Source organism: Tenrec ecaudatus, chromosome 4, assembly GCF_050624435.1.
Source record: "Tenrec ecaudatus isolate mTenEca1 chromosome 4, mTenEca1.hap1, whole genome shotgun sequence".
Taxonomy (NCBI): domain Eukaryota; kingdom Metazoa; phylum Chordata; class Mammalia; order Afrosoricida; family Tenrecidae; genus Tenrec; species Tenrec ecaudatus.
This window is the reverse complement of record NC_134533.1, coordinates 50,055,397-50,079,223: the sequence shown is the minus strand read 5'-3', so window position 1 is coordinate 50,079,223 and position 23,827 is coordinate 50,055,397. Positions and strand designations below refer to the sequence as shown.

General features: G+C 43.2%; 1 protein-coding gene across 1 annotated transcript in view; it reads left to right on the top strand.

The window, feature by feature from the left end:
• Positions 1–23,827, top strand: part of NELL1 (neural EGFL like 1) — a 989,599-nt gene that overhangs the window by 215,862 nt on the left and 749,910 nt on the right. The window contains exon 5 of the mRNA XM_075547696.1: positions 3,075–3,171. Coding sequence (XP_075403811.1) covers positions 3,075–3,171 — 97 coding nt within the window. The remainder of the gene's footprint in view (positions 1–3,074; positions 3,172–23,827) is intronic.

Sequence of the window (23,827 nt, the reverse complement as noted above, 5' to 3'; positions counted from 1 at the left end):
CTGATGTTTTCTCCTCCTTTGACTTCCTCCCCTGTGTGTGTTTGATACTTTTCCAGCTCTGCTCAGGTTGCCGTGTATGCACCAGTGTATTAATTCTGTCTGCTGCAAGCAACTCCCCCGTGAGGACGCTTCTTGGAAAGACTTGGCAGGACTGCCAGGGAGGCAGCAGTTGGCAGAATTTTCTAGCATCAGGAAGGGGTGAGGGAAGGGTCTACCTAATGCTAGGAAGGAGTTTCTCTGTCCTTGTGATCCAGGTGGGGCGGACAGGCCTGTTTTATCAGACTGGGTCTCAGATATTTGCTGCCTTGATTATTTTTAAGCGCATGGTAGACAATGCCGGAGAGGAAGTTCTCTATTTGATTGATCATTCATTCATTCATGCATTTAGTAATCATCGATTAAGGGTTACTCTGCTAGCTAGCACTTCCCTTCAAGCACATTGACAACCAAAGAGAAAGCTTTTGAATTGAAAGCTCCACGCAGTCTGACAGAGCCTAATGCTTGAAAGTGAAGGTTAAGGTAAATGACTTCACAGCACTTCCAATTTATTAGCAAAATAACCTTATAGGAAATTATGCTTTCTGCCCCTTCCTCTAAATACAGCAGTTTCTATTTTTCCCTTCTGATACCCACAGTGAACATAATTTTTGCATCGTTAGCTCCATAGTGCATAAATAATTTTTCATTCCACTTTCTTCACTGAAAATTATTTTGTGTATACTTTCCCATGTTTCATAACCTGCATATCTATCACTCTTAATGATGGTAGTAAATTCTATCAAGCTGATCTACTATAACTTACACGATGCTCTTTTGTTGTAAATTTGGCTTGTTTCTGGGTTTTCATTAATATTAGAAGGATGACTGTGTGTGTGTGTGTGTGTGTGTGTGTGTGTAAGCTTGTAACAGTTCCCCAGGTGCAAGCAGATTTGACCAACTGCTTCAACTAAAATGGTTCATTGTGATTTAGGAAACGAGGCTGGATGCTTGTGGAATAAACACAATTTTTCTCCTTTAGGGAGCCCCTCCTCTTGCTTATATTTTGAACTTCCATTTATAATAGGGAGATAATTATTAGAGAACGGCCTGATATATTTAGAGCTTTGTCAGCTGACTGCCTTGTACATATTTTAAGGAAACAGCATGTTTACACTAGGGAACAATAGAGCGATGGGTTCTGTAGCTAAGATATGTGCCTGTGGAGCGGGACTTCCAACACCAGCCACCTCGCAATCCTTCAGTTTGCTTGACACACAGGGGGCGCTCTTTCTGAGAGCTGCTGGAGGGACACCTCTGTCTGTCAGGAAGTGGCCGGCTCCATCCCTGCAAGGAAGACACGCCCCACCCACCAAGGCGAATCCTCCGCAGTTGCTCTGAGCAAGGACTGAGAAATGCCAAGAATGGGAAAGGCCTCTCATGGCGGATGGAAACCTGCATAGGATGGCCCTGCTTTGCCGCACCCAGAATCTTCTGAGCATCTAAGGAGAAGGTTAAGGAAAATTCTCTTCCTTCCTTAGCGAACAAGTGCTGAGAGGTACTTTGCCCGGACGGAGTTGTCTGATCAGGTGGTGACTGACTAGTCTTTGAGCAATAATTTGCAACTACTACTGGTGTCGTAGGTTAAGTACTAGGCTGCTGCGTCTGATGAGAGCAAGCAAAGCACAAGAGCAAGCAAAGGAGGAGGGAGAGAGAGTGGAGCACACTCTGGCCCACCAAGGATGATATTCCTGCTCAGAGCAGCCCATGCACAGAGAGGACCATAGGGCCACCCCACTGTGAGACACGGTGTCCTTCACTGACCCATAGCTCTATGGGGGACAACACACTGAGGTGAAGCACTAAGGGCGTGCAACAGAACAGCAAGGGGAGCAGAGCAAGGAGGTCCCGGAATACAAAAAATCGACTGTGGGGCCATCAGACTCGACTGGAAGACACTCCTAAAGGTCAACAACGGACATTTTGTTATTTATAGATTTTTCTTTTTATTGTCATTGTTTTGCTTTCTTTTGTTGCTTTTGTTCTGTCTTGTTTTTGTTCTTATTATTGTCCCTGCCTGTCTATCTAGATAAGATAGGCAGGATAAGCAATCCGGAGGAGAAAACAACTGGACCAATGGTTCTGGGGGGACATGGGAGAGGAGGGAGAGGTAAAGGAAGCGGGGAGCCACCAAAACCAAGGACAAAGGAACAACAGTGATCTAAAATCGATGGCGAGGAAGGTGTAGGAGGCCTGGTAGGGCTTGATCAAGGGCAATGTAACTGAGAGGAAATACTGAAATCCAAATGTAGGCTGAGCATGATAGTGGGACAAGAGGAAAGTGAAAGGAAATAGATGAAAGAACTAGGAGGCAAAGGGAATTTATAGAGGTCTAAGTAAAGGCATGCACATATGTAAATATATTCATATATGGTCATAGGGAAATAGATCTATGTGCATATATTTAGAGGTTTAGTATTAAGGTAATAGATGGACATTGGGCCTTTACTCAAGTACTCCCTCACTGCAAGAACACTTTGTTCTAATAACCTGGCATTCCGTGATGCTCACCTTCCTAACATGATTGCTGACGACAAAGTAGGTGCCTAAGCAAATGTGACCCAGTCATTGATTTAAGACCCACTCTATGGTTGCATAGTGATTACATATTGGGTTGTCATCTGAAAGGTCAGCAGTTTGAAACCACCAGCCACTCTTTGTTAGAAAGACTGGGCTTTCTACTCCTGTAAAGAGTGAGAGTCTCAAACACTCACAAAGGCAATTTGATCTTGTCCTATAGGGTTGTTATGAGTCAGCATTGATTCTGTGGCAGTGAGTTTGGTTTGGGCTTTCTAATCCAGGCTGACCATTACAAATCCTATCTGCAAAGACCCTATTTTCAAATAAGATTATGTTCTGAGTTTCCAGCTGGATAAGACTTTGAAGGGGGGCGTGGTGAGTACAGTTTCTCTTGCCTGTTGTTTAAATAGGCCTCTCTCTCTACTAGCGGGTAATGTCATGGGTGCTTCCGACAGCTTGTGCTACTTTTGGTTCTGCTGTGAGCCTCATCCTGTAAACTGTGTTCTTTGTCCTGACAGGATTTATGAGCATGTGATAGACCCTCCGGACACCAGCCTACCCCCAGGAAGCAGTATCTGGCTCGGTCAACGTAACCAAAAGCATGGCTTTTTCAAAGTAAGAACCGGCTTTCTTGGCTTATACATAGGCAGTGCTTGACTTTTCATGCTGTTGGAGGTGTGTATAATATTATTGGGAAGGGCATGGCATGATGGTAATGACAATAATGCTTATTGAATATTTTATGCTAGGTGTTTCTTTTTGTTTGTTTGGTTTTATTTATTAAAAGAATACTTTATTAGGGCCTCGTATAGCTCTTATAAAATCCATACATCAGTTGTATCAAGCATATTTGTACATATGTTGCCATCAATATTTTCTAGATAATTACTTTCTATTGAGTCCTTGGTATCAGCTCCTCTGTATTCCCCTCCCCCTCCCACCCTCATGACCCCTTGATAAATTATTATTATGTTCATATCTTATACTGACTGCTGTCTCCCTTCCCCCATGGTTTCTGTTGCTCATCCCCCTAGCGGGTGTGTGTGTGTGTGTGGTTGTGTTGATCATTCCAATCTGTTCCTCCATCCTCCCCTCCTCTTCCCACCCTTCCCCTACCCTTCTGGTACCACTACTCCTAAACCTGTTCCTGGATTCTGTGTGTCATGGTTTGTTGTTGTTGTTTTTTAATGTGCTTTCTAGGCATGAACTCATTTGATTTCACAATAGTTTTGTGAAGTAGGTACATAAAGTTAAGTGGCTTGTCCCACCCAGGTAACCCAGGTCTCTCTGCTGCCAGGCATGCATGATGCATAAGGTTAATGATTGTAAAAATGTGTTTCATTGGCCTGATTGTATGAGACTTAAAATGATCAAATTAGTTTCTGCTTCCAGAATATACACTGATTCAGTTCGGAGTGGTTATCTAACTGTGAAATAAGAACAAATCTCAACTTCCATGAACTTTGGTTTTCGTCTCTAAGAAGAGGTTACTACCATTCCTGCATCTTACTCTATTATGTAGAAATATGAGGATATTTGAGTGAATTGAACAAATTCAAAACATCATGGGGATTCAAGACAGTCTTGCTCTTTAGAAGAACGGCAGACACACATCTAGCATTTTAGCAGACTAGATATTCCAGAGCATGCTTATTCCAAATGCCTATAAATGCTGAGTAAAATAAAACAAAAATCTTTAAAAATTCACCACTGTGCTTACAAAGAAGAAAAACCCTTAGAGAAGTATTGTAAACCAGAGGGACACTTGCCAAGTCCAGAAACTCAGAGATTTCGATTCATTTCCCCATGATTTTTATTTAAGCAATAACTTATATACAGTAAAATCCTTCTTCGTGTATAATTCTGAGAAGCTTGACAATGTCACATAACCACCATCAATCACACTCAAGATAAAAACTACCCCTTACCCCATGTATCCTTTAAATGCTCTCAGACCTTAGCCATTCTTGGTCTGTATTTTTTAACCCTATAGTTGTATCTTCTCTAGAATGCCAAAGAAATGCAATCCCTGATGTATGTGGCCTTTTGACTTTGGCTCCTTTTACTTAGGATGGTACATTGAAAATTCATATATGATGGCAGATGTTTCCATAGTTCTTTTTGAAATCTCTGTAGTATGACAGCTCTATTTTTTGAATGTAACAGAGTTTATTTTTCTCCGTTGATGAATATGAGTTGTGTCTAACTTTCAGGAGCCCTGATAACATAATGGATTAAAAGTTGGGTTGCTAACCACAAGGTCAGCCGTTCAGATCCACTAGCCTCTCTGTGGGAGAAAGATGAGGGTTTCTACTACTGTAAAGATTGACAGCCTCAGTGTGATAGGTAGATTTATTGTGCCAACTTGGCCAATGAACATATGTGGGATTAATTGAAGGACAGAGAGATAAATAGCTCAGTGAGCTTTACCTTTTTGTCTCTTGCTCTTTGATCACTGGACTAATGTGCGGCTGCCTTGCTCATTCTGTGCCTCAATTTGCAAGCTACACTACCTGTGGGATACCTAACCCGTGGACTGTGTTGCTGTAATTTGAGGCAAGACTTGCTTTGCCACACCATTGAAATATATATATCTTGTGAGCTGGGGACTGTTGGACCCTGTCAACCGGCTGACTGCTGGTGACCTGCCTTGCTGTTTGCTGCCTGTGGCCATAGACAGAGGACTACCCGACGGCCCTCAAGACTTGAAGGACTGCCAGTGTATTAGCTGTCTCATGGAAGTGAGTTGCACCGAGCCATTTGTACTGCTTTATAGATTCATTAACTGTTTATTTCTTATGTTATCTATCCATTTATATCAATATATGAAAATAAAATTATTAGTGTCCTGGTTTTGTTTCTCTAGAGAACCCTGTCTAACATACTCAGTAATCAAAAGGTACAGTTCTGCTTTGTTGAATAGAGTCGCCATGAGTCTGAATCTACTCAATGGCCTTGATTGTAGTTTTCTTCCCCCCCCACAAGTTTTTGGCAATTACTAATAAAGGTGCTGTAATTATCTGGAAAGAAGCTTTTGGCAAACAGAGGTTTTTGGTTTTTTTGTGTGTAAATATGTAAGCCCAAACCAAACGTACTGCCCTTGAGTCAAGTCTGATTCATAGTGGTTAACATTATAGATTTCCAAACTGTTTAACAAAATGCTTATAACTTACTTTCCCCCAGTAATGGATGTATGAACATTGCAATAGCCTGTTGGGTGGGAGAGTTGCTTAGGTCCCATACAGAGTGGGGGTTGGAATTGAAAGTCCTAAAACTAAGCTAGGTCCTTGAAGACTGCGAGTGTACTTCTAGTGAAAAGGTAGCCGACAAGTCTGTAATACAGAGAACGAGTCAGCCTGGTAAGGGGCGCCTTTCCTCTCATGTTCAGATAGGAAAGGAAATTTCCCAGAATTTCTTTACCCGTGAAGCTCAAAAACTGTCTGAAAATGGGTCCTGGATTGGGTTGATAGCACTTTGGGATTCCTGTTGAATAAAATGCACATTTTTTTTGGAGAAAAATCACTTTTAATGGGGATCTTATAGGATTCTCCTACATTTAAATTCAAACAAATAATGAGCTTTGAATCCACCATGAGTGGGAGTGTAGGCATACTTCCTAAATTATCCATCAAATCCCAGCAGAAATTGGAATGATCAAATACAAAATTTAAAGCTCACAACTTCTGTGTTAAAATCTTTAAAGAATAAAAACCAAGACATTAAAAAAAGTATGATAAGTGAATACAGTTAATTTTCAGATACGTTTTGAAAAATGGATACTTTGAAATTTTAGAACTATGAAGCACTTTTGGAGATAATTTAGAAATTGAAAAACAAACAAACCCCAGCTCAGCAGTGAATGTACTGTGCAGTGGATTAGACACAGGTGAGGAGAGAATTGATGAAAGAGAACATATTGCTGGAGAAGTCACACCTAGTGGAGTGAGCAGGTAAAGAGAAAATTGGGAAGAAGAATTGATAGAAAAAAAAATAGATAGATGACAGAATGAAATAATTTATCTTGATAAAATTGCAGATTACACATTCCAGAAGATAATAGAAAAGTTATGGGCAATATTAGAAGTATCATGATTTGGTATCTTTTGAAATTAATAAAAGACATACATTTTTATTACAAGAAGAATAGTGAAATAAAAGTATATCTGTTACCTACTGTCTAAATAAGTCAATCTGTAACATAGAGGTCTAAAGCAATGGCCATTTTATTTAGCTCAGTCAATGGGATGACTCTGGCTTGGCCTGGCTCAGCCGATAGCTGTGGTCTCACGTGTGTCTGTGCTCAACTAGAAAATAAGCCTGTTGCAGGGCGATCAGCATGTGGTCTCATTCACATCTCTACTACATGGTGGCTGGTGACTGGTGTATCTCAGTTTTCCTCCATACAGTCTCTTCTTTACCAATATCCTAATTCAGGGCTATACACGTGACAGTCTTAAAATTCCAGTTGCAAAAAGGGAGCAAGTCCTGGTAGGCAAGTGTCTTTCAGGCTCTTTTTGCTTCATCACATTGGACAAGGTTTCATCACCCTAAAAAACCACATAGACCAAACCCAAGTTTCAGAGTGTCTTTTGACACCCACTTTTTTCCCCAACCGCTTTATTGGCATACATTGTACATTTCATACAATTCAATAATTCAATCGTCCAGTCATAGCAAGGACATCATATTTAGAGCATTCCCCTCCCCTTTCCCCACATGGTTATATCACCTTTAAAATGAGTTATGTAATCACCGTCTGCTCTAGTGCTCCCCCCCCCCGCCGCCTTCATTATTTACTCCCCAACCCCCTTTCTCTCCCTGTCCCCCTCTGTATTCCCTACGTCCCCTTGTATCCGTTATTATGCATCCATTCCTCCTGCGCTTCACATCTGGGAGACCCAACAGAAAACGATAGAAAACAAAATTGCACCAAGATGGTAAGGATCATAGTGTTACAAGTACAAAAATACAAACAACGAGTAAGAAAGAAAATACCCCATCAGCATTCAAAAAGCCAGGGGAGAATTTCATGTAATGGAGCCAGTAAGAGATACTTGCATCCAGAACAAATTCAAGTCACGCCTGGAGGGTAGTCAACGGCCAAGGTTGAGTTCGAGCCAGCACCATTAGGGTTACAGTGACCTCTGGCAGATAGTAAGACTGAGACGCTTGCCTGCGGCTAGAGCAGATCTGCCAGCGGCTCAGTCTGACCAGATACTCTGCAGGTGGGTTTGGGCTCCACTGTCCTCCATCGCCTTCTACAAATTGGGTGTTCATAATTCTAGCTCTGATGCTTCTCCCTTCACCATATTCTTATCTTGTAACTGGCAGCTACTTTTGGTCTTTCTTTCCGTCTTATTAATGACCTTTGTCTTGATGTCTTCCCACAGCTCATTAGGTCTCTGTCATCACTGCTCAGCACGTCAAATCTGTTCTGAGATGCTGTTGACATTCAGGTGGACAGATGGAAGGTCATCTGTCTCTTGTGGACTTGTTTTTGTTTGTTTTTTTAGCTTTATCTGGAACTGACACATGAGCGGCTGATAGTCTGTTCTGTAGTCGGCCCAAGTCAGGTTTTAGCTGCTGATACTGAACTTCTACATTGTGCCTGCCTGTAGATCTAGTCAACTTGATTTCTGTATATTCTATCTTGAGGAAGTCCATGTGCATAGTCACCTTTTTTTGGTGTTAAAATTGAAGGTATTTGCGATAAACAAGTCATCGGTTTTCAAAATGCTGTCATATGCTCTCCAGCTTCATTTCTATCACCACGTCCATATTTTCCAACTACTGTGCCTTCCTCTTTGTTTCTAGCTTTTGCACTCTAATCGCCAACATCTATCAGTGCATCTTGATTGCATCGTAGAGTAGCTAGAGCAAATGGAAGAAAGGATGAAGCCAAGGAGCCGAATAGAGAACCTCAAAGGGCAGCTGGAGAAGACAAAGCCAAATATTGTAACAAAACGTGCAAGGACCCAGAATTAGAAAACTAAAATGCAAGAACATGCTCAGCATGTCTGAAATGGAAAAAAAAACCCACCAAGAAAAAATTCAAGCTTTCGGTTGGAATCTTGAAAGATTCTATAGGGAAAATATTGAAGGATGCAGGAAGCACCAAGACAAGATGGAGGGACTATACAGTCACCATTCCCAAAAGAACTGGTCATCAACATTCCATCATTTCACGAGGTGGCTTATGAGCAAGGACCAATGATACCGAAGGAAGAAGTCCAAAGTCCACTGAATGCATTAGCCAAAAACAAGGCTCCAGGAAGTGTTGGGATACTCGTTGAGATGTTTCAGCAAGCTGAAGAAGCACTGAAAGCACTCACTCATCTATTTGGAAGACAGCTACTTGGCCCTCTGATTGGAAGAGATCCATATCTGTGCCTATTCCAAACAGAGTGAGCTGATAGAGTGCTCGAATTATAGACCAATATCACTGTATTGCACACAAGTAAATTTTTGCTGACGATCATCCAGCAACGGTTGCAGCAGTACAATGACAGGGAGCTGCCAGAAGTTTAGGCTCGATTCAGAAGCGGACGTGGAACAAAGAATATTATTGTGGATGTCAGATGAACCTTGGCTCAAAGCAGAGCATGCCAGAAAGATGTTTCCTTGTGTTTCACGGACTCTGCAAAGACATTCGACTGTGTGGACCATAGTCAACTCTGGAAGACCTTGAGAAGAGCAGGAATTCTGAAACACTTCATTGTGCTCAGTCAGAACTTGTCCATGGATCAAGAGGCAGTTGTGGGGACAGAAAAAAAAGAATCCTGCATGCTTTAAAATTAGGAAAGGTGTGCATGCGTGTTGTATCCTCTCACCAAACTTGTTCAAACTGCATGCAGAACAAATCATCAGAGAAGCTGGATTATGTGAAGAAGAACGTGGCATCAGCTTTGGAGGAAGGCTTATCAGTAACCTGGCCTATGCAGACAACACGGCCTTGCTTGCAGAAAGTGTTAGGAGATATTGAAACCCTTGCTGGTGAAGAACATGGATTGTAGCCTTCAGTATAGATTACAACTCAATGTAAGGCCAACACCCTCACTACTGAACCAATAGGCAACATCATGATAAATGGAGAAAGGTTTGAAGTTGTCAGGGATTTTTGTCTTACATGGGATCCCCAATCAATGCTCATGGAAGCAGCAGTAAGAGCTCAAAAGATGCATTGCATTAGGTAACTCTGATGCACAAGACCCCATAGAGGATTGGAGAGAAAGGATGTTACCTGGAGGACTAAGGTGCGCCTGACCCACCCCCCACCCCCAGTATTCTCCATTGCCTCATATGCAGGTGAGAGTTGGGTGTTGAATAAGGAAGACTGTAGAAGAATCGATGCATTTAAATTGTGGTCCTGGGGAAGAATATTGAAAGTACCATGGACTGCTAAATGAACAAACCCATCTGGATGAGAAGTCAGACCAGAGTGCTCCTTAGAGGCCAGGATGGCAAGACTTTGTCTTACATATTTTGGACACATTGTCAGGAGAGACCAGTCCCTGGAGAAAGACAGCGTCTTTGGTAAAGTGGAAGGGCAGTGAAAAAGAGGATGACCCTTAAGAATCCAGATCGACACAGTGGCTGCATCAATCTGCTTAGGCACAGGACTGTGCAGGTTTTTCATTATGTTGTGTAGAATAAGGTCACTATGGGTCCTTATTATTATGGGTCTGTTATGTATAATAAGCTTGCTATGGGTTGGAGCAGACTCAATGGCTCTTAACCAAAAAAACAAAAACATGCCAAATCCAAAGTCCAGGGATACAGAAAGAGATCCTATCTCTCGATGAGCTGATTCTCACCATCACTGTGAGGCTGTGCATGCATGAAGGGGGCCATGCTCTGGCTCATTTTAGCATTCACTAGCAGAAACAAGGATAAGTAGAGCCCTATCCAAATCACCTAAAAATAAATTCAAAGTGGACTATTGATCTTAATCTGAAAGTAATTTAATGCAAGGTACAAAAGTTAACATAGAAATTCACTTTTATGACCTTGAGGTGTGAAAAATATTAAGGCATGAAAGTATTACGAATAAACGTCTCATATACTGGAATATTTCAGTGCCAATGAAATTGAAACTTTAATAAGATCGACAATTTCTAAACATATATACGTCACTAAGATGGACTTGAGCAGAAATGAAATAAATTTTAAAAATCTAAAAATTCACCTCAAACTTCCATGGTTCTAAAAATCAACCATTCAGCTGGTGCTTTGTGGGTCGGCAGTTAGGGCTCGGTGGAGCTGGTCAGTCTTGTATCTTCAGCAGGGATCGCTCCTGCATCTTTGGTTAACGACTAGGTTGTCTGGGGTGGGTGGACTAGGAGGCCCTTAGCGGGGCTGCCTCATCTGTGCTTCACAAGGTCTCTTTTCTTTCTTTGTTCTTTTTAAAAAATCATTTCATTGGGGCTCATACAACTCTTATCACAATCCACACATACATCAATTGAGTAAAGCACTCTTATACGTTCGATGCCCTCGTCATTCTCAAAATTCGCCATCTGTTTGGGTTCCTGGAATCAGCTCATTTTCCTTTTTTTCCTCCCCCTCCCTTCCCATTCCCCCCTCCCTCATGGACCCTTAATAATTTATAAATTATTATTTTATCTTATCTTACACTGCCCGGTGTCTTCCCTCACCCACTTTCCTGCTGCCCATCCACCAGAGAGGAGGTTATATGTAGATCCCTGAGATCAGTTCACCCTTTCTACTTCCCCTTCCCTCCCGGTGTCGCCACTCTTACTATTGGTCCTGAGGGGTTCATCTGTCCTAGATTCCCTGTGTTTCCAGATCCCAACTGTACCACTGTGCATCCTCTGGTCTAACCATGTTTGCAAGGTAGAATTGGGAACATAATAGATGGAGGGCAGGAAGCGTTTACGAACTAGAGGAAGGTTTTGAGTGTCATTGTTGCTACAGTGAACCCTGAGTGACCCATCTCCTCCCCACTACCCCTCTGCAAAGGATGTCCATTTGTCTACAGATGGGCATTGTGTTCTCATCATGCACTCCCCTCATTCACGACGATATGATCCACCCCCCCCCACCTTTGTTGCTTGAAACTTGGCCCCCTAGCAGGCCCCTCATGGTCACACATGTTGGTGTGCTGCTTCCATGTGGGCTTTGTTGCTTCTGGGCTAGATGGATGCTTGTTCACTTTTAAGCCTTTAAGTCCCCAGAAGCTATATCTCTCAATAGTCGGGCACCATCAGCCTTCTTCACCACACTTACTTATGCACATATTTGTCTTCAGTGTTTATGTGGGAAAAGTGATCACACAATGATGGTTTTTGTTCTTTGGTGTCTGCTACCTGATCCCTTCAATACCCCGTGTTCACTTAGGCTTGTGTGCTTCTTCTCCGTGGGCTTTATTGCTTCCGAGCTAGATGGCCGCTTGTTTGCCTTCAAAGTCTCCCTTTTCTAATAGCCTAGCCTCAGTGTATTTCCATAGTGGCTGGGCAGGGTTCTGAGAACCAGAATAGAAGCAGGCAGGCCTTCATTAGGCGAGGCTTGATATTTGCACAGTATTAGTTTTGCTGCATTGCTTTGGCTAAAGGCACAACGACAGATGCAAGAGTATAGAAAGGCTGAGACGTGCCATTGGCTCACACTGCAAGAGCAAAGGATTGTGACTATTTTTACAGGGTGCCGTATCTCTCCACTAGGCTCAGGCACTTTTACGGGAGATCCTCTTACACTTCCAAGGAAATAATTTCAATTTTATATAAACTCTTCCAGAGGAAAAAATTAGTGAGAACATTTCCTATCTCATGTTTATAAGCATAGATTATAAAATCTATGATTTTTAAACTAGACAAAAAATTTATACAGCCTAATTTACCTTGGGACACAGATTAGATTAAAACACTCAAACGAAAATATCTTTTAAAAATATAGGCGAGACAGGGAGACTGGCCACATTGGTTATGTCAACTATGTACCATCAGTTTTCAAAACATTTATTAATATTACTTACCATGTTAAACATACAAAGAAGGCAATCATCCTATGTCAGGAAGCAGAACAAGCACTAGATAAAATTCAGAACTGAGTTGTGATAAAAATTTTTAATAAACTAGCAATTGAAAGAAACTATGAAACTGATACAGTGTATATAAATAAGCATTCATAAAAGCATTTTACTTATGGTTTAAATACTAGGAAAATTGCCATTAAAGAATGGTATTCAAGAATGCCTATGAGTTTTGTTTTTGTTTGACGTTACATTAGAGGTTCTTATCAGAAAAAAAGTAAAATCTCAAAAGATTATTAAAATGTGAAAAATGTAATTTGAACAAATTAAACAAATTTCTTCTTAACCCCAAACTAAACCCACTGTCATTGAGTCAGTTCCTGCCCACATCTACCCTATAGACCAGAGGGTAACTGTTCCATTCGTTTGATGAGGCTATAAAGCTTTCTGGAAGCAGACTGCCTTGTCTTTTCCCCAGAGAGTGGGTTGGGGAGCTGAACTTCTGACCTTTCAGTTAGCAGCCCAATGCTATCCCTCTATGCCACCATGGTCATCAAAAGAAGTCATTGTCTTCAAGTCAATTCTAACTCATAGTGGCCTTCTGGATGCAGAACTGTTTCACATGGTTCACAAGGCTGTAAATCTTTAGAGAAACAGGCCATCACATCTTTCTCCTTGAAAGTGACGGGCAGGTTCTGTCAACATCTTGGGTAACCTAATAAGTCTGTCACTCTAGGAAACAGTCGCCACAAATCTTTAGAATTACCAGCAGAGTTTAGAAAGACTACTGTAAACCAGTGCACACAATTAATTGGAAAGCTACACAGTAGCCACCGAAGCAGCAACAGTGAGAAATCCTGTTACAGTATTATATTTATAACACAACAAATAATATACAAAAGGCACTAAAGAATAAATAAAAAACCATACATCCTTGACATTTAGGAAGAAAACTATAAGAATGTATTGCCCGTCATTAAAGAAGAACTACAAGAGGGAGATAACTTGTCTTCCCTGTCCAGTCATGATTGACTCAGTGAACTCTAGAATGAACGGACCTGAGTTTGTAAAATATGGGTGAATGGACAAGAGTGAAGTGGGGGGAAAATCATGGGTCAGTGCTCTGCTAGAAACCTCACTTTCCTCTTAGGAAACTAACATAGTACCAGGAACAGGATAGGTAGACGGTATGCTTGCTAATGAACAAATATGTGCCTGCTATGAATCTTTTACTTGCAAAGTGGCTAAGATGTTTTACTTAATGTTTATGAAGATTATTAAGGATATGTAGTTAAAGCACTTGGTACGTGTAGGTGCCCAAGACATGTCTCCTTTCTCTCTTTCTTTGTACTAAGCCCTTCTACCTTCTGGTCTATTTCTATGTATTTAATACTCCAAATATGCGTCACCCACCACTCAACCATCATTTTATCAAAGGACAATGAATAAGGAAGACCAGAGGACAATCAGTACCTTTGAATTATGGGGTTGACTATTGAAAATACCACGAACCTCCAGAAGAACACGGAGAAAGATGAGACTCTCTACTCCCATAAATAGTTAACAGTTTCGTAAACTTACAGGGGCAGTCCCACCCTGTCCTATAGGATCACTGTGAGTTGGCATCAACTCGATGGCAGCGAGTTTGGTTTGGGTTGGCCAGAAAAGCAAACATATTGTCTTGGAAGAAGGATTACCAGATGCTCTTTAGCAGGGAGGGTAGCGAGACATCGTTTCATTGACTTTGGACATGGTGTATCAGGAGGGACCAGGCCCTGGACCAAGGGCATCATGCATGGTAAAATAGAGGTCATTGCAAACGAGGAAGATCCTCCCTGAGCTGGATTGGCACAGTGGTGGCAGCCATGGACTCAGGCTGAGCAGCGGTTGTGAGGATGCCGTGTTGAAGGTGGCGTCCTATGAGTCTGAACCGACTCGACAACACCTAACAACAATACTATGTGCCGAACATCCCTGGGTAGTGTGAATGACTTACATATTTGGCTGCTCTCTGGAAAGTTGGGTGGATGATGTACTTCTAAAAATTAGCATTGGAAACTCTTGAGAGCGCACCGTTCTTCTCTGATGCCTGTGGAGTCGCCGCCGTGTCTTGGAAGCAACTCATTAGTAACTGTTTCCTTTTTCCTGGTTCCCGGGCTTAGCACTGTGCTCTTTCACTTGTCTTTTAGGGACTTGCATTTCAGTTGGAGGATTGATTAATAAAAGAGAGAAGAGTTAGTCATAGTATCTTTTCCAGCTTGACAAGTATGTATTTCTTTGTAAATGTGAGGCACCTTGTGCTTAAGAGCACGGATCCCTGATCCGGACAGAAAGCATTCAGGGTGTTTAGAGCTGGAAATAGGCTTTTTGCTACAGAAGTGGGGGAGGTTGAGAAGAAACACAGTTCACTGACTGTTATCTATGCTTGAGACTTCGTCTGTGGCTGCATATCTGCGATCTAAAGAGCATTTCATCTTCAGAGAAGCCTAAGGAGGTAGATATTATTAACGTAGATCAGGAGTCTTGGTGGCATGGTGGCTACAAGGGGGCCTGCTGTCTGCAAGGGCAGCAGTTCCACACCAGCAGCCACTGCAGGGAAAGACAGAGCTTCCTGCCCTGTAAAGAGTTAGTCTTGGAAACCCCCATGGGCAGTTCTACCTTGTTCTACTGGGTGGCTATGAGTCAGCGTCGACTCGATGGCAGCGAACTTGATTTGGGGTCATACTGATGAGGTCGCAAGACTGAGAGATATTAAGGGAGTTCGTAAGATCACATAGCCAGTCAGTGAGGGAGATGTGATTTAAGCCCAGGCAGGGATGCGTGATTCCAAAGCCCTTAAAAAAACAAACAAACATTTGACAGATAGTTACCAAGGCCTATGATGTCCTGATCACTGTCATAGGTGGTGGGGACTTGGCCGTTCATCACACCACATCTGCTGGTGGAGACTAGCCAGGGTTCCTTTGGTGGGGCCTCAGTCCAAACGATTAGGTGGTGTCCCTGAGGAGCAACGGTTTGTCCAGGGAAATGGTCCCCACTGATTGGATCTTTAGAGAGGTGTTCTCCCCAGGGAGACTCATTCACCCTCGGGGCCTGGGCTCCAGCCAGTGCTTCTGGCCATCTTTGGGGAAATGAAGATGTCTGGGGTAGGGGGAAAACGTTGGTGTCTCCGTACGGAAATTACGGTACGTCTTAATCCATTCAGTGCGATAGAAATCTCCTGGAGAAAAAGAGGTAGCTACTTCACCGTGAGGGTTGGCACAGGTGCAGACTTTAGTGACTCTCCTGTAGACGCTGCCTCCTGGGTCCCAGAGCCACACCTGCTTACCGCTTGAGAACCAGAAGTGCCTGTGAGATGCTCGCTGGTTAAAATAACATTATTCTCTCTTTTAAATATTCATGTGTTGCTTCGTGAGCAGAGTAAACACCTCTCACTTGTCAGACCTCATTTCTGGCCCTGGGGGACATATGGACAGTGTCGTCACAGCTCTCCTGGTGAAAGAGCAGACCGTGGCATTTCTTGCTTGGTGCCTGGGCAGGAAGCCTCCGTCCGACACAAAGTAATTCCCATCGGAGACCCAGAGCACAAGCTGGGGCTTTCTTCACATCAGAGAGGCATCCATCCGAGATTACAGTGGCCAGTAGTGAGAGGCTTTATCTGAGTCTTCTGATCGCCTTGGGTTTTCATTATCAAGATGGTTGACTACCCACTGGATTTCCCTTTAATGCACTGTAAGCGCATCCGAGGGTGAGGGAATAAAGAGCCAGCCGAGGTGAACTGCAGCGAGTTACGTGACGCTTCCGGGGGTGGCGTAGTGGGTTACTTGTTGGGCTGCTTCATTTCAAAGTCAGCAGTTCAAACCTAGCAGCGGCTCCAAGGGAGAAAGATGAGACTCCCCGCTGGCTCCCTGAAGGCCTCGGCACATTGGAGACAGCGCCACTCGGCCGCAGGGGTTGCTGTGAGTCGGAATCAGTTGCATAGTTGAGATCTCAAGCTGTCTCCCCATCTCCAAACCTGCATAGAGGCCAGCCTGCTGTCTGTCTGTCCATCTGGTGCATGGAGGTCTGAAACCTTCCTCTTACCTGGACATCACTGTCTCCTTTAACAACCGAGCTGTCACTTGGAAGAGGAATTGATTCCTTTATTTTAAAATGCCACAGCTGTTGCTTTTTACCTCAGCTGGTTCCCATAATTCCACAGATGGTAAACATATGCTTGTAGACACACAGAAAAAGCAACTAGATGAGGTTCCTCTCCTCTTTGATTCTTAGTTTCCTCTCATGTAGAAAGTCAAAATCACAGAACTGGGGAATCATGCTTTTGTAAATTAATATTCCTATGCATTAAGACTTTGGAAACAGCAGGGCAGCTAATGATATGCTAATAAGCTGCCAGTTTTTATTGATCGTAATGCAAGTCGACAAGTGCCTTTCTGGGCTTTTATGCAAGCTGGAATTATTATTAACTGACTTCTGGGCAGCAATACGTAATCGGTTGCATTTTGAATCCCCCCTTGTGTGTTTCCCATCTTACTCTTGGTTAGCCTGTTGCCCAAACGTGGGTCCTCGCCAGTTTATGAACTTGTATTTCCACGCCCAGCAGGGACTCTCCCCACCTCCTTCCCCTCTTGCTTTCAAAGCAATTGTCTCAGTGTTTCAGCATATAGCAAATGAAAAGAACCATGTTTTCTAATGTAAACAGATCTGCAGGGAAATCAGAGCGTTAAAAGAAGAATTAGTATTTGTGTGGTGGTAAAGCTGTTTTCATGTGTATCAGAAAGCGCCTGGTGTGTTTTTAGGGTTTGTCCAATCTTGGTTATTCCAGACAGGGAATGTCCTAATGTCTTCATCCTGAACTCTTTCCCCGCTACTCTCCTTCCTGTCAATTCTGTAGGTTTAAGGAGTTCTGATTTACAGATGGTTCCTCCTTGCCCTTAAATGTTATATGAATTTGCCCTCGCTTTAAAACTGCTGAGCCAACAACTCCCACTCTCAATAAATCCCTCATCACCATCTTTGTTTACTACACGTGCAGCCTTTAAACTGTTGAAAAAGTTTCCAGCCATCCCGCACTACAATAAGCTTAAATAAAAAACTGCTCCTATTTCAACTTACCTACAAATTGTCCGTCAGAATCCCCTTAGAAACGGATCTCACCTGCAGCCTGGAGTCCTCCTGTATTTCATACTGAGAAATTAGAGATGCTTTCTATGCCATGAATGGTCGGTCAATGGATCCCCAAGTATTAAAAGCCCATATCGTACACTCTACCCAGTGAAGATTTATTTTTTCAAAACTAACTATAGGAGGTAGAAGGGGGGGGGAGGGCGCAACCGGTGACTTGAGCGAAGGGGACAGTATTCTTTCTTCACTTCTTCCACCAGTACTAAAGCAAGCTTATGAATTAGGCGCTATACATTTTGAATTTACGTAGTTCCTCAGATCGGCTGAGGTTGCCCAGTGTACTAACAAAGATAAACTGGATTGTTTAGCAAATTCGTAGAATGAACATGGTAGCAGAGGGAAATGGGGGGTTACCGAAATGACCTCTGTTTTCAAGCACCAAACACCTGTTCAGCAAACTTGTTTGCACAGAGTGCAAATAACTCGTTCCACGCGGTTGATCGGTACCCTTAAGGCAGTTGGAACTCATCCCAGTAACGATTTCGTAGCCTCATCTTGGTAGCGTGAGTAACCTTGGCGTTCCCTCAAGCAGCATAGTTTTACTTCTTGTGCGATCTCCGGTTTGGAGTTGGACTTTCAAGGCATGATGAAGGATTGAAGTGGCCGTTGGGAACACTACTTAAAATAGCCCAGCTTTAGATTGCTCACAGGTCAAATGAGCAGCGGATCTGACCCTAGGTGGTTGCAAGGAGCTCTACTTGCAGGGTATCCGGGTCAAATGTGACAGCCCTCTCCCAACGCCTCCGAAATTCCGAGACGTAGACCCAGGTTAAATGTTAATGCCTTCTTCGACCTCCACGGACGGCTGCTGGCTGTTGTCAAGTTCACTTCGGATCCCATACGGAAGGGAATTGGGGGGTACTGTTGGGTCCTGTCTCGGGCCCATGAGCAATTGTAGGATGAGGCCATTGTGATCTGTAGGACCTTGACGGGCTGATCTGTGGCAGCAGATCACCCGGCGCTTCTGCCTTTCAGCCTTCACCAGGATGCGTTGCTGAAGCCCGTTTAGTACCCTAGTGACACAAATGATGGGGAAGCTTTCACCCACGAACATGTCTCTCTCAAAGAGCTAAGCACCTCTCAGGATTCGGTGGCTGAGTGCGGTGGGCTGCTAACCACAAGGCCAGCAGTGGGAACGCACCGGAGGCTTCTCAGGAGACAGACAAGGCTTTCTAGTCTTAGAAAGAGATACGGACTTGGACAGCCACAGGGGGAATGTTGGAGCCTGCCTCTATGAGTGTGAGTGGAGTCGATGGCAGCGAGCCTGTTTGGTAATGTGTAGGTTTCCGGAATTTAATGCTCTTAAAAGACTCACGGTACCCGGGATGTGGGATGTACTGAGACAGGACTGCCAGGGCTCCAGAGATGGTAACACATGTCTTGTCTTCCTTCCTAGTGTTTGCAGTTTAATATCCGTTGGTCTCCATTCGCTGCAAGTTAGTGGGAGTCTTGTTTTATTTATAGGTATTTGGATTTGGATGCTATTTTGACCATTGTGAACTTTTAATGGGTCACCAGGGCTGCCTTCAAAATAAGCAATCATTGACGATGGAACACCATTTTTTCAAAGTGGGGTCTTTTAAGAGTGGAGGATCTTTCATTCGAATCGTCAGGGATGCCTTGTGGAGAAGCATACCACCTCAGCGCTTTCTCAAAGGATGCCTCTGGGGCTGACCCAGGAATCCGAAATCCAAACGTGTGTGCTCAGGGCGATTCTTAGGGAACTCCACAGTGAATGGCATGAAATTAAGCAAAGGCTGCAAAAAAAGGAGATCAAATGGGGCCGGCTGCTATTGTAGGCCCAGCAATAGAGGAGTTCCATGTTTCAGTTAAGTGTAGATACATTTAAAGTTAAATGAGGAGACATAATAGAAACTCTATCTTTTTATCTCTTATCTCCTTTGGGAGAAGTTGCAGTGCTTGAAGGCACACTTCATATTTTCATCTCTGCAAATCCCCTTTTTTTCTTCTTTGAGAGGGAGGGGGGAGGAGGAAAAGGGCTGGCGGAGTGGCTCTGTAGTTTCATACTTTGTAGGACTTGTTTTTGTTCATAGCTTTTTCCAAGACAGCTAGACGCTTCACCAAAAATATTCTTTTATTTTATTGACAAATGTCCAAGCCTTCATAGTCTGTGTCAGTTTGTTGAAGACTTTTTGTCCTTGTGCAGGGGAGGAGCTGGGATCCCCACATGTATGTGCTCACATTCACGCACCTAGAGAGGGAGCTCTATTTGCAGTACCCGTAATCTGGTGTCAATCTGGGACTTGAGAGGATTAGGAGTGAAGGGGTGGAGCCTAGTCTGTCAATTGAATCATAGCCAATGAGACCTCTGTGCCGGCATGATGACTCTGGGAAAACTCTTGGGTTTCCTCCTTGGAGGCAGAAGACACAGAAGACACGGTTTCTCTCTGTTTATTCCCTTGGAGACGCTCTGAGAAGGTTGACTCTCTGTGAGACATTCCTGAAGAGAAGCCACATAGACCTACCCCGATGCAGCCCTGGGTGGTGGAGAAGCCACGCGGAGACCCTGCCAGCGCTGAGATGCTCACACTGCCAAAGGAGCCAAAGACTTTCCACCCACCGGCCTGTGATCGTCTTGCATTCAGCGTCATTGCGTGTGTTTTGTGAGTCAGAAGAGGACTTTATGGATTGGTATCGGACATATGGGCTAGTATCAAATTTATGGACGTGGCTGAGATGTTTTCTTTATATTTAATCGGTCTTGTATATAAACCTCTTTATTATTGACATCTGAGTATCTCTATGAATTTGTTCCTCTAGTAGTCTACCCAGACTAACGAAGACAGGGAGCTCTATTTGGAGTACATTTGGTGTTCATACAGTCAGTGGATGCCCACCATTCTTTTAAACCAATATAAAATAACACCCCCCCCCAAAAGAAACTATTATCATTTAGTCATAGCAACTTACTTAGAACAACCTTATGTAAAGTTTTGGAGTCTGTAATCTGGGAGTCGATAGCCTTCTGGTTCTCCTGCAGAGTGGCTGCTGGGTTTAAAAATGCCATTCTTGTTTAAACCATCAGCCACCAGAGCACCTTAACATCAAACTTTCCCCGCTCAAGTACATTAACATTCCGACCCTGATTCATCTGGAAAGAACAAGCTTTCAGGCCAGTATGTGGGCTGACCCGAATGATCGCAGGAACAGACAACTACCAAGTGCTTTGGGGTTTTGTGTTAATGAGCACTGCGAAGCTGTCAGCTCTTACTTCTGGTTTTGTTCAGGTCCACACCATTGACCTTCCCCTCACGATCTGTGTCACACACACGTGTGCCTAAGGTTGACTATTGGGAGACAGGGCCGAGAGAAGGTGCAGTCGAGGAAGGGTGTGGGAGGCCTTTTGTGATTTGGAATGTCACCAGACCTGTGGAGGCATACACAAAAAAGAGGAATACGTGGGGCAGTAGAAGGGCTCTGTCCTGTATTAAGTTGTTAGAGCATGAATGGGAAGGAGCTATCCTTTTAAGATGGATTTTCTATTTGTTTTTAGAAAGGTGATTAATACCAGGACACATGTTCTTCTAGTTTCTTAATATCCTTCTCATGCTAATAAAAATAAAAGATGACTTTAGGGTCTTCTGACAAACAGATGAACCCCTCCTTTTGTGGCATGTGTGTCTCTGTCAATTCCATCTCACCAACTGTCCCCTTTTGCCAGGAATTTGCTCTTTGTTTGCAAGAAAAATCCTGGGACTAATCCCTAAATCTTGAGACAATCTGAACAGCTAGTTACTAACCCTGCTCACGCTGGTTAAATGCTGTCTAACATGACCCTCGATATTTTAAATAATAAACTTTTCTCTCATGCAGAGCTGGAGCTTTGGGTGTTCTGGGATGTTGCTGGTAGACGCCGCTGCACCACATCCCGCTCATAGCAACAGTATGCACAGCGGGACCAAACACTGCCTGTCCTGTGCCATCCTCACAATTGTTCTAATGTCAAGCCCATTGGGGCAGCCACTGTGCCCGTCCATCTTGTTGAGGGCTTTCCTCTTTGTTGCCGTCCCTCGACTACACCCAGCAGGATGTCCTCCTCCAGGGACTAGTCTCTCCTGACATGTCCAAAGTACATGAGATGCAGTGTTACCACCCTTGCTTCTAACGAGCCTTCTGGCTGTCCTTTAAGACAGATTTGTTTGTTCTTTTGGAAGTCCATGGTACCTTCAATATTCACCAGCCCCACAAATTAAATGTTTTGGTTCTTCTGTGTCCTTCCTCATTCAGTGTCCAACTTTCACATGCGTATGAGGCGATTGAAAATACCATGGTTTGCATCAGGTGGGCCTTAGTTCTCCAAATAACAGTCTTACTTTTCAAGACTTTTAAAGAGGTCATGTGCAGCAGATTTCCAAAGAGATGTAAATTTAAATTGCAATGACTTCAGTCTGAGCCCTGTTTTACTGAGTTGCAGAACTAGAGTGGTGGAAGGATCTTTTTTATATCCAGCTGTTTTTCCAGAACAAGCTGTCAGGCCTTCCTTAGAGAAGCAAGGGACTCAGACTTGGAACTAGGCCCCTGGGCTCCCTACTGCATGCTTTTATCATATTGCTACCTGTGCAAAAGGTGCCACAGCCCCTAGGAGAGGAGTTCATTTGCTTTGAAAACCTGAGCAGCTTTATCCCAGAGAAAAGTGGATTTTGGTAGATAGAGCTCCACTAATTGCTCCCTGGTATTCCACTGTAGGAGATTATGAATTACTATTGAGAAGCACCAGCAGGACCTGCTTCACCATGGTGAAGTTGTCTTCGCTCATAATCACCCACATGCTGCCATCTTCCGAGAGGGAGTAGTTAGTAAGTGTGTATCACTTGGAGGAAGAGGTGCTGTGATCTTATTATTTCTATTAATATTTCCAATTAATATTTTATCTTAAGATAATAAGCAGGAAGCAGTTTTTGCAGCCTACCTTCTGTTGTGCGGAAGATGAGCACATAAATGTTAAATGTGACTCCCTCTAAAGATGTGCAGCACCATCTTAAGCCTATACTTTATTGATAGGTAGAGTTTAATATTCAGAACCATCTTGCACTTCTTCCATCTGTTCTGTAATATCGCTTCTATCAAAGCAAGGGAAAAAATCCCCCAACAAATCGTAAAAACAGAACCTTGAAATTCAGTGTGAAGACATCTACAAGTTAAATCAATATTTTTGTTCAGCGATAGCAGCCTTGGTGACTTTTCTACATTGGGCTATCTTTCCAGATTGAGTCCTAAAATGAAAAGAAACCCCCCCCCCTATCTGTAGACAACTGGACACCCCCTCACAGAAGGGTCACAAAGAAGAGACGAGTCAGTCAGGGTGCCATAGAGCACCGATGGAACATACAACTGTCCTCTAGTCCTTTAATGCTTCCTCCCCCCACTATGATGACCCCAATTCTGCCTTACAAATCCAGCTAGGTGAGAGCATGCAAACTGGTACAGATAAGAGCTAGAAACACAGGGATTCCAAGACAGAAAAAAACCTCTCAGGACCAATAATGAGAGTAGCAATACCAGGAGGGTAAGAGGAAAGGTGGGGGAAGAAAGAGGGAACCGATCACAGTGATCTGCATACACCCCACTCCCAGGGGGATGGACAACAGAAAAGAGGGTGAAGGGAGGCGGTGGTTGTGTAAGACATGAAAAAAATGGATAAACTCTCAAGTGTTCGTAAGTGAGGGAGGGTGGGGGAGGGAAAGTGAGCTGATACCAAAGACTCAAGTAGAAAAACTGTTTTAAAAATTATGATGGCAACATACATACAAATGTGCTTGGCACAATGGATGTTTGTATGGTTGTGATAAGAGCTGTAAGAGTCCCAAATAAAATTATTAAAACAAACAAACTTTGAAAACAACTTTGAGATGTTGAGCCAATTTTTAGACTTACCAGCAAAGTCTCGTGCGAATTATTCAACTAGGCAAGGAGCCAAGATCTGTATGGAATTGTCGTCATGTTGAATTTTATTTCTCTGACCAAATGAATCAGTAGAAACATTTTAGCCTATTAAGCTCCAATCACTTCCCTTTTACTTGATTTTTAAAAAAACGTAAATCAACACTCTTTAATGTTAAAGAATGATTAAGGAATTGA